The following is a 12,285-nucleotide window of genomic DNA, read 5'->3' on the forward strand; positions in this document are numbered from 1 at the left end:
TATTATTGTGTTAATGTGACTTTGATGACGTCTTGTAGTCCAAGGCATTAGATTAGGAATTGTTTTCGTCTTTTTCTTATTATTATTATTATTATTATTATTATTATTATTGGTTGGGGTTGGGCAGTGTAAAAAATAGCTGGCAAAGGCGTGATTTTTCACGTTTCATTTCCTTCTTTTCAAGCTAGCTGTTAAAAGAAGTGAATTTGATTTCTAACACATCATGTTTTTTTCACTTTTTTTTTTAATTCATCCACTTTTTTCCTTTTTCACTTTTTTTTTTTTAAAAAAAAAAATGTAATAATAGCTAAATTCATAAGTAAAGTAAAAAGGTTTAAGGCTAGATTATACCTTTAATTACTCCACTTCTCAAAAAGTGTTTAATAGGTTCATATATTTCGATTAAAATATTATTTGTCTCTACATTTTAGAAACTGTTTAATTTAGTTACTATATTTTTAATAAATTTTAAATTTAGTCTCCAATATTAGTTTATTATTGTTTATTTATTTAATAGTATTTTTACTACAAAATTTTGAAAACATATTCACATATTGTATTTTCTAACATGAAAATTATTGTTATTATTTAATCAAATTTGATAAAAATTAACATTGATGGACTAAATTTAAAATTTATTAAAAACATAGGAACTAAAATTGGATAATTGAAAATACAAAGACTAAAATTGAACAAACTTTGAAGAATGGAGACCAAAATGGTAGTTTTTTTTTTTTTTTTTTTTGTAACTTTTATTGATTTGATCAATTTTTCAACTTTTAATTTTGTATCTAAAAGGTTATTGACATATTTGAAATTTTTTTAAAAAAATTAATTGATTTTATATCGATAGAATCATAAACTTTCACTTTGTTAAGTAGATCATAATTCTTTTAAAATGTCGTTTATGACCTATTAAAAACAAAATTTAAAATTTAAAGATCTACTCGACACAATAGTGAAAATTTAAGAACCTATTGACATTTTTTTTTAATGTTCAAGAACAAATAGACACAAACTTAAAAGATTAAAAAATAAACTTATAAGTTTAACTAAATACTACTTTGATTCTTACATTTGTCTTTCAACTTTTATTCATTTTAATTTTGTACTTCTAATCTTTTTTTATAAGTTATGAATGTCTAGTTTAGTCCAATATTTTCAGGTTTTGTTCATTCTAGTAATTGTATTCTTAAAAAAAATAAAATAAAATAAAATAAAATTTGTTAGATTAAAATATGGAAAATACCTACATACATCCTAGACATTACCTATACATCCTACTAAGTCGTCCAATCATAATTTGTCATGTGGTATATTCTTTTTATTTCTTTTTTTATATATTTTAATTCATTTTTTTGGTGTGAATGATAAGAGGAAAAGCATAAAGATGAGTGTATATTGGGATGCAACCAAGTATTACATTTAAAATATTTGTATTGATTCACGTACTTATATTTTCAATTACTTCATTCTTTAATTTTATTTTTATAATCATAATTTCAACCGAATGTTTCATTCACGATATTAAATGAGTTAAAATTCAAAATATATGATAATTCAAATCGAAGATAAGTTGTATTAATATATACATTTATAACATCATAATTTAACAATTCATTGTATGTCACTAACTTTAAATATAACATGTATATTAATTACAAGATGTTACTCTTGCATAAAAAATAAAATAATTAAATTTTATAAGGGGGAAAAGACACTCAATTAGGGATATATATTCACAAGTGAATTGCTTTTTTAAATGAATTATTTCTATCACAATTATTTTCTGTTGAGTTTCTTTCTTAATAAGAAACTTCATTCAATTGATACTTTACAATATTAAAACCTTTTTCTTAAACAATATCTTAGCTATTACTTTACAACTCACAAGAAGGTTTTGTCAATAACGTATATTCTCAACTAAATTGAGTTGAAATTCTGTTACAATACTGATTTAAGTCTTTTTTTTCTTTATCGTCTCTTATCAATATTGATTTAAATTATGTTTAAACAATCTCACAATTCATTATTTTCACTAATTAACATATCGTTATTGTTAGACAACACAAAAAGTTGTGGTAATATTTTGATATTATGAGTTTTGAAAAATTATTTTATCAAATTAAGTAAATAATAGTGAGCTAAATTAATTAAATCTAAAACATGCTTGTATATACTCATCCTACAATATACACACAATATGCAATATTATTCAAGTATTTTCTCTACATTCTCATATACCTCTTTGGTGCTCTTCCCAAGGGCCATAAACTAAAAAAGTGTTATTCTTTAGTGAATGATAGTGGAAAATTATAACATTTTAGTTGAATTATTATATCTTGGGGAAAATTGATTTTGAAGAGTGAAGGATTCCCACAAACAAATAGGAATCTTTTTAATATATTTGATCCTCGCTCACATGTTTTCTAAAAAAATCCTCAGATTGTTCCAAGCGAAACACGTTTAACTTTGGAGTTCTTATGATTGAACCACTAAAAAAAAGGTGTGCCCTGTTGATACAGGTAGTGACTTTCAATCATTTCATACCTTCTAACCATACTTCCATATTCACAGGATTCTTTTCATTTGGATGTGATATCAGTTCATTCATGCACCCGTCTTGAATTCGAGCATTACAATTTTTTTTCCTTCTTAATATTTACTCCAAACGGTTAAAATGCAAGTTAAGTATTTGAACATTGAGATTTGTGTCTATTTCATTTCTCAATTATCAAAAGTATCTGACATGTCCTTGAACTTTCAATTTTGTATCTTATAAATACATGATATATTCAATATTTCTATCAAAATCATGATCTGTTAGACACGAAATTGAAAGTTAGGGTTCTATTACTATGAAAAATCAACTTACTTTAAAATTTCAATATATCAAAAATATTTTAAATTTAAAACTGAAAGTTCAAGAAATATTTTTAAAATTATATAAATTTATATGAATTGAGCTATATTCATGTTGATCTTGTTTTGAAAGTTACGAGGTAATTTTGTAATGGATAAAGTTAAAGGTAATTAAAAGATTAAAATAAAATGGTTGTGGTAAAAGGAAAAGGAAGTAGAGAAGGAAGCACATGGGTTTCATCAATGCGTTTAACCGTTCCTCACGCGTCGTTGCCTCACATTCCCTTCGTGAAAACAAACCACTTTCTCTTTTCTCTCTCTTTTTATTTATTTTTTAAATAAAAAATTCAAACATCTTTTTAGACTCTAATACTTTAAATTCACTCAATTTCAGTCTTATATACTTTTTATTAAAAAAAATATCTTTTGGTTCTTACATTTTGAGCTTAATTTTTTTATTTAGTTTTTAAATTTTAAAATATTACACGTTTAATTTTTATGTTTTGAGTTAATGCTACAATTTTATTTTGATATTTAAGTTTTGTTTCAATTTGATTTCTATGTTTCAAAATTTACACCTTTAACCTTGATTTTTCATCAAATAATCACTTTCTGTTTTTATAATTACTTTATGTTAATAAATTAAAATTCATTAAAAAAATTATATTTAATTAAGTTTCACTAATTTTATCACTTTAAAAATTAAATTTAAAATTTCACTTCATAATTATTTTTAATTAATTAACGGAAATTGAGGCCAATAATTAAAAGTGAGTATTTAATGAAAAATTGAGGTTAATCTTGAAACCCAATGACCAAATTGAAACAAAACTCAAATCTCAAAGGTAAAATTGAAACATTTTGAAACTTAGGGACTAAATTGAAATGAGACTCAAAACTTAACTAAATGTATGACATTTTAAAACCTAAGGTTCAAATAGAAACTAGAGTTAAAACATAGAGACCAAAAAAGTATTAATCCCTTTTCTTTATCAAATTTTAGTCTTAAAAAAATATTTATTTATCAATTTTATTATAAGTTATGAAAACATATTCATATATTGTATTTTCTTGCATGAAAATATTTCAAATTTAATACTTATACTTTCAATAAATCTTAATTTTAGTCCCACTACAAATTTATTATTGATTTATTTATTTTTAAATTGTTATCTATTAGCTTTTTTATTATAAATTTTGAAAATATATTCATATATCATATTTTTTTTCATGAAAATTATTATTATTTATTCAATTTTATAAAAAAAAATAACTTTGAGAGACATAGTTCAAGATCTATTGGATATACATGAACTAAAAATCAAACCATTGAAAATATATAGACTAAAATTGAAACAAATTTCAAACTACAATGGCTTAAAAGAACTTTAGAGAAAAATTAATTAAAATAAAAAAAAAATAAAATTATTCTCTTCAAGCCTCACCCCTTTTGCTTTCATTATGCCAAACTTTTACAACCTTTTCCATTCATTTTCCATATTGGATGGTATCAATGCATTTTGCATCAAATTTCCTTTCATATTTTTTTCCTTTTCCATCTTTTTTTTTTTTTTTAATTCTTCACCTTTCTTAAAATTTTATTTTACATTTACCTAAATTATTTATTTGCCTAATTTCCCGGATTAATTAATTCACATGATTGGTTTTTCAAATCTTTCTTGTCACGAGTTTGGTTTTAATATTTGTATTTTCTTTTTAAGAATTTAGTTTCGTTAATGTAGAGTGGAAATTTGAACTAATTTCTATCTAGTTGAAATAGGAATACACTTGCAAGTTCTTGTTATCAATTGGCATTAAAAGAAAAAAAAAAAAAAGAAGTTAAATTACAATTTTTAGATTTGTCTTTATTTGATTCTTTAACATTAATTTATATATGTTTAATAAAATTCTAAATTTTCTATTTTGTAGTTAATAAATTTGAGATTTGTTTTTCAAATATTGAAAGTTCACGAACTTGAAAGTTAATGAACCTTGACCTTTACGGATTAGTCACTAATCAATAAGGATCAAGAATTTGATAAAGAATTTCAAGAAAATGAAATTAATTCATAAGTCCCTCACTAATGTATAAAAAAAAATACATGTTAAACCTCAACAAATTGAATATATTAGCTAAAGCTCAACGGACATCCAATATAATAGAAGTAAGTCACTAACATATCTTTATGTCAATGAAACTATTCTCGATTTGACTATCATACTAATATATATATATATGATCAAACAAACAACATTAGAATCTTTATTCTAAGGTATCAAGTATATATACAATGAGTATAAAAATTATATTAAAAAAAAAAACTTTATAGCTCACTCATTTTAAATTAATTATACATCTAATTTTTTTTCCCTCTAAATTGATTTGCTAACAATCACTATAGACAGAAGAATCAATTTCAGATGAACATATTTTCTTCATAATAACAGAATTAATTTCACGTGAATTACCATTATTGCCCCTCTGGAACATCATCTTCTCCGGCGCCGACGACGAACCGACAGAGTCCAATTCCACTCCGGCTAGCGAACTCACTTCTGGAATCGACTCAGTCGACGTAATCACTTTTACATTCTTTAATAAAAACTCACTGTTAACGAGGTGACTCAGTACTCCCGAGTCCGAGACCGAGTTCTTCTTCTTGTGCTGCATAAGAATTCTGGCGATTTCCACCACCGCTGCGTTAGATAGCCGCCGGATGCCGCGTGCTCCGCCGACCACGATGGCTGGATTGACAAGATGGTGGGTGTTTGACCTTTCCGAGTTCTTTTTGTTGTGCTTGTTGGTGAAGAGAATTACGGACTCGGTTCCTTTGTTTCTGACTCGGCTGAGTGGATCCCCGAGTATAAGCGAGTTTTTGGCGTCGACGAGCATTACGTGCTTGAAATTCCGGCGGACTCGGCCGAGGAGCATTGGATAACAGGCCCACCGTCGTAAACTCATCGGAATATGATCTGAGAAGCCGGAAAGTGAATTCTCCGGATCAATTTCCGCCGCGTCGAAACCCACCACCGAGCCGTAACTCAGCCGAGTCAACTCGTCCCCGCTACCGTTAGAATCGTTCGCTATTCGTTTCACTCTCTTCCCCCAAATCGGCTCCTCCGTCTCCTTCTTCTCTTTGGTTTTAACAAACTGAGTCACATCAAATCCCGCCGCCGCGCTCCGGCTGGCCGTTCCGTTCAAATTCCGGTACTGCCCAAGTAGTTTCAGAAACGATTCGTTTTCCTCCCGAATAATCGGACCGAATCTCAACGAGAGCGTTGGCGAGGGGAAGACGAAAACCGAATCAGATTTCGCGGTGACGCCAGACCGATGGAACAGTCGGAGAAAAAGCCGGAGGTCTTCTTCTCCGACGTCTTCCGATACATGGACCACCGTCAAGTCCGGCATAGCTCGAGTACCTCGCATGTACAAAGTCCCCATTCGTTGCAGCGCCGCCGTGGAAACAGCGTCATTCGTCATCTTCCCCCTCGCCGGTTTCTGCTTCCACATTTTGCCAAACCAGTTCCACTGATTGTCCGACGGCGTACGAACTTCAATCGGCATCGATTTCTGGGAGAGGAGCCTCCGAGGGGGAGTGAGGTTCATTTTAATGGCGGGTTCGAATGTGGAGAGAGTGAAGAGAAGAAGAGAAACAAAGACGAGCAGAGCACAAACAGAAATGGTGGACTGAGCTTTGTTGAGAAGATTGTAATTACTCCGACGACCTGAAGAAGAAAAAGAAGAAGAAGGGGAGGAAGATGAAAATAGCTTCTTCTGGTCAGCAATGGCGGAAGTTGAATCTTCGGAGAAGAAGACGAGAAGAAGACCCATTCCCCAATTCTCGCCAGCACTGGATTTGGATTTTCCGGTGAGAGTGAGACCCATTTTTTGTTCTTCTTGAAGTTCTTCAATGGCGGATTTGGGATTGGCATTTTGGGAATTTTTGAGGCCAAGGCTTTATATTTATTTATTTATTTATTATTTTAATTTACAAATAAGGAAGTGTAAGTGAAGTTTTCTTGTGCAATGCTTTGCTGCGTTTTCCCATTTACTCTCCGCCGCTGTCTCTTTCAATTCTTTTTCTTTTATTTTTTTATTTTTTTCCTTTTTATTTTAAAATTTTTTCCTTTTTTGTACTTCTTTCTGACTTGTTTTAGTTTCTATATTTTTAAAATATTCATTATAATTTATTATCATTTTAGTTATTTCATTTCTAAGGAATAAGATTAAAATATATCAACAAATATCAATTTATATTCATAAATTTTAAGAGTTATATGAATAAATATATTAATATCAATTTACACTATCATCATTTTGTTCCACCAATATTGTGTGCAACTTATAATTTGAAGAAACTAAACTCTTAAATTTTCATGAATCAATTGGTTTAGATCATTCATTAAGATTACATTTAAAAATTGTTTATATATTAATTCTCAAACATGTGTAAACTTCTTCGAGTTAGTTTTACATAGTAGCCTATTAAAGTAAATACATGAACATTTCTAAAGAACAAAACCTGACTAAGAGTCTAAATCTATTCATTAATAAAAGTTTATAAATTTAATTGATACAATTATAAATTTCACACTATACTTTTTTAAAAACAAAACATAATAGAGGATGTATATTGATATACTTAAGGGGCGTTTGCGCAAAGAGTCTATTATTATAATCTTAGGTTATTATAGTTGGATTATAATAGCTTTTGTTTGGTGTATAGATTATTTTAATTTGGATTAAAATAATATGTATTTAATGTGTAAACTATTTTAGTTTGAGAAGGAAATAGTAAATACTATAACAAATGATAAGTATAAAATAGTAAAAACCGTGTTAAATAAAAAAATACTGTAACAAATAATGATTTTGAAATAGTGTTAACTATTTTAGTTAATTAAGGACTACAAAATAACTGTAACAAGGGAGAGTTATTACAATCTTAGATAGTTCGTGCCCCAAATATCCCTAACAAAACTTTAAGTTGATACAACCTAAAATTTAGGGTTATAAATCGGTATTTCTCCAAAATTAATATGACCAAAATGAATTTCTTTATATGGAATTAGTATAGGCGTGAATTTCTTCATATGTTATTTTATTTGATTGTTTTATTTAAAAACAATAAATATAATAGTTTTATTTATTGATTTTAAAACGTGGAATGAAGTAACTAGAGTTTTGATTCTCTACGGAAGTTTTGTTTTTGTTTTTGTTTTTATTTTTTTAAAATGTATTTATTTCTTAGTAATTTTAGATTTGTCTCCTTTTGTATTGTATTGTTTGTTTGTTTTTTTTGTTTTGTTTTGGTTTCTTCTTCTTAAAACATTTTGTCTTAGTTCTTTAATCCTTCAAAATGCCATTAAAATTAAAAGCCTATGCTAAAATGGATAATTTACTATATATGTTTAATTGAATTTTAAGAGTTTTCAGCTGGATTTTTATGATTTTAGTTTAGCCTAAATTTATTTTTTGTTCATATTTTACAATAATAGTACGTAGTTTTTTATTTTTTTTATTTATTTTTTCTGATAACGGTTGTTCATTTCAATTTTTTAATAACAAAAGAAAAAAAAATATTTGATAACTATCATTTTTATTTTTTTTTATAAAAGTGAATAGAAAACTATTTTTGTAATATTATTTTCTCTATGCATCAATCATAAGACAAATGCTCCATATATATTTCATTAATCAATTAAAGAACTAATAATAAAAGAGACATGTTTAAAAGGGAGAGATGAAAAAAAATCATAATCTCTATTCATATAACTGAAAAATATATATTCTTAATGTTTAATAAAAACAAAAAATTTTGTAAACGTAGAAATTAATGCCGTGCTTAAGTTGTCATCTAAAATTAATCTACAATCTAATTCTTCGCTAGTCTTGTGTTGAAACCGTTGATTCATGTGATTGAGATTCGGTTTAAAAATAATCTTAAAATATTAAAATAAAAGTTGCAATTGGAAAATTAAATTTAAAGTAAAGTTACCATTTATTAGGAAAAGATGAAAATTACATATTGTTTTTTAAAATATACCATAATTTCATATAATTGATTGAAGAAATCTAAACTACATAATATATTTTCAGTTAAAAAAGTAAATAAAAATGTAATTTTGACATATTATCAATAAGATATTAAAATTTTAAAAGAAATAGCTTAAAAAATTCTTATAATAGTAATAAGAGGATCGTACGGTACATCTCCCGACCCTCGTCCGTACACACAGGAAGTGATACTTGAAAACAGAATTTGGTTTTTAAAAACCATTCTATATGGTTTTTGGATTTTTCTTTACAAATTCCTAACAAAAAAAAAAATAAAAAATTAGGCCATTTGATAATCATTTGAACTATGTTTGGTAACTATTTTATTTTTTATTTTTTATTTTTAAAAATTAAGTATATTTTCTCTCAATAATTTCTTACAATGATTTGCATATTTCTTAAGTACAATGTTGAATTATTAGTCAAATTGCATTAAAAAAAAAAATTCAAAAACCATTGATAAAAAGTAGATAACAATGAAGAAATTTCGAGGTGGAAATATTGTTTATAGGTTTAATTTTCAAAAACAAAAATATAAAACCAAATGACTACCAAACGAGACCTTGGTTTTTTGTTTTTAGTTTTTAAAAATTAAGTCTATAAATACTCATACCATCATTAAATTCCTTACTTTATTATATACTTTTCATCAATATTTTTAGAAATTAAGCTAGATTTTGAAAATTTGTTTTTAGAAACTTGTTTTTGTTTTTTTAATTTGGCTAAGGATTCATTTTATACTTAAAAAGATGTAAATCAAATTAAGAGGGAATAGACTTAATTTTAAAAAACCAAAAACAAAAAATGAAATGGTTACCAAATTGGGTCTTGTCAAACAAATCCGTTTTCAAGTAAAAAAAAATAAAGAAGTTAAAGTCGTGCTTGGTAATCATTTAGGTTTCATTTGGTAATCATTTTATTTTTTATTTTTGGTTTTTCAAAAATTAAGTTTATTTCCTCTAAATTTCTTACTATGATTTACATCTTACTTGAGTAAAGAGTTGTATTCTTAGACAAATTCTAAAAATAAAATCAAATTTTTAAAAACCATTTTTTTAGTTTTCAAAATTTGGCTTTGTTTTTTGTTTTTTTTTTAAAAAAAAAATGGTAAAAAGTATATTAAAAAAAGCAAGAAATTTAGAGGTGAATGGAGTTTTTATAGACTTAATTTTCAAAAGCTAAAAATCATAAATCAAATGGTTACCAAATGGACCTTAGTTTTTTGTTTTAGTTTTTAAAAATTAAATTTATTTAGTCTACAAGTTTTTATGTTTTCTTACCTACTTTTTACTTATTTTTAAAAATTAAGTCAAATTTTAAAAGCTAAAAAAATAATTTACAAAAAACAGGTTTTGTTTTTACAATTTGATTAGTAATTCAAGTGTTTCTTTAACAAATATGAAAATCATAATTAGAAAATTAGAAGGAAATGAACATAAACTAAAAAACAAAAGATAAAAAATGAAATTGTTACCAAATGTTATGTTGGCATATGGAGTCTAGCAATCATTTAGGCACAAATTTAAAGGTTTAAGACCAAACTCGTAATTCACTAGCATTCTGGCTGAGACAGGAAAAAGAAAGGGTATGAATATCAGGCGTTGTTATTCTTCTTTCGCGCTAGCCCTTGACTTTGACCTTGAGAAACTCTCTTATCTTATTGAGATTCGCTTGCTTACTCTCCGTTGGCGGCCCCGTTTTCAATAACAAAAAAGGAAAGAGGGGCGAAGCAGCTCGACCGAGAGGGAGAGAGGACCAGAATGATTATCCCTGCCCGATGGGTCTACATCCATCCCTGAATGTCGTCGGGTAATGTTCACTTCCCCGATTGTTTCTTTTTATTAGTATTGGTTTAAAATATGGTTTTAATGCTTGATCTTTTCCTTTTAATCCTTCAACATTTGGAAATTCTCACTTATTTCCTCCTTTAATTCTTTAGGTGTAGAATTAGCAAAATATCCCAGATGAATTAGAGAGTCTCTCTATGGACTAAAAAATCTCAGTCCCATAAAACTCCTTTCAATTTTGCTGTCTAACAATAATGTTTTTAATGATTGTGACATTTTTTTTTTTTTTGGAGAAGGGTGATATAAGATCTAAAAAAAACATACAAACAATCTAGCAGCTCGAGAACACGAGAACAAGACATAAAGTAATCAAAAGAACAAGGAACAAAGACGAGACCAAATTCATAATTCTAGCCTATCTAAAACACAACCATCAACCATTAATAAGAGTGCACACAAGATCTTCATGATCCATAAGCCTTAAGGGAGAACCCTTTGTAGCCCAAGTCAATCATAAGAGGACTTGTCAAGCTAATTGGAATCAATGTAGAGAGTAAGAATGCACAAACCCCATTTACCTCACAAAGTGCATTAAAGAATAAATAGTCGAAAATGCTCTCAAATTCCTCACAATTCATGATGCAGAAAGACATGCATACTCTAAACTCTCATGGAGACGTTATCTTACTATAGATGAATATAACCAGATAAATCATAAGTATCCTTTTTAGTATTCTTAAAATTTACTTATGACTATCGGGTAACTTTTTGAGAAGGTAAAAAATGCATTTTGGTCAACTAAAACCATTTTTTACTGATTATAATATTGGTTTTCATAATAAAAAGTTTATACTTTTTTTTTTTTGGCAAATTCTTAAAACACTAATAAAAAATACTTAAAAATGTTCTTAGTAGAAACATTCCATTGGTCAATTTCCTAAAAATACTTTCATACACTGTTTCAATTTAAAAATAAGAAATTAAATTCACTCCATTGTCTTTTTGTTTGCTCAAGATTTGGGGGGAGTTTTAAATCTATATGAATTTTTTTTTGGATAAACTCATGGGCCAAATCCTATTCATAAACACAAATTTGCCCAATTCATTACTCAATCTTTCTAAACTTTATAAACCAAATGTAGATTTCCAAATCCGTTGCACTAAAGCGCGGATAATAATTTAGGGAACTTTGCGGACCTATGTGTTTTCCATAAGTAGTATTATTATTATTTTTTTTCGTTTTTAGAATTTGGCTAATATTTTAAATGATTATTTAGGAAAGATGAAAATCATGAATAAGAAATTGTGAGAAAACAAATGACAATTTTTAAAATCAAAACCAAAAAATCAAGACTATATTTGGTAATGATTTTAAAAGTATGCGTGCATGTGTATAAACAAATCATTCGACAATTACAAAGCCAATGAGGCCATATCCACCTCAGCCAACATAAACTCAACAAAATAGAAAAATTATCCGGTCAGACATAGGATTGAGCCCATCCGTTGCACATCGAGCCAACTCGTCTGCTACTGTATTATGTAGGCGTCATTTGTCTAAACTGAATCTCATGATTC

General features: G+C 27.3%; 1 protein-coding gene across 1 annotated transcript; it reads right to left on the reverse strand.

Moving 5' to 3' along the window:
• Positions 1-5,095: 5,095 nt before the first annotated feature.
• LOC120074578 lies at positions 5,096-6,824 on the reverse strand. The gene has a single exon (XM_039027736.1). The coding sequence runs from the start codon at positions 6,746-6,748 to the stop codon at positions 5,249-5,251; it is 1,500 nt and encodes a 499-aa protein (XP_038883664.1). The 5' UTR covers positions 6,749-6,824; the 3' UTR covers positions 5,096-5,248.
• Positions 6,825-12,285: the final 5,461 nt, after the last annotated feature.

The sequence above is a fragment of the Benincasa hispida genome, chromosome 3 (assembly GCF_009727055.1).
Source record: "Benincasa hispida cultivar B227 chromosome 3, ASM972705v1, whole genome shotgun sequence".
Classification (NCBI taxonomy): domain Eukaryota; kingdom Viridiplantae; phylum Streptophyta; class Magnoliopsida; order Cucurbitales; family Cucurbitaceae; genus Benincasa; species Benincasa hispida.

What these genes read in the sequence shown, in the direction of transcription:
- LOC120074578 (XM_039027736.1), bottom strand. Translation starts at nt 6,748, where the DNA reads ATGGGTCTCACTCTCACCGGAAAATCCAAATCCAGTGCTGGCGAGAAT.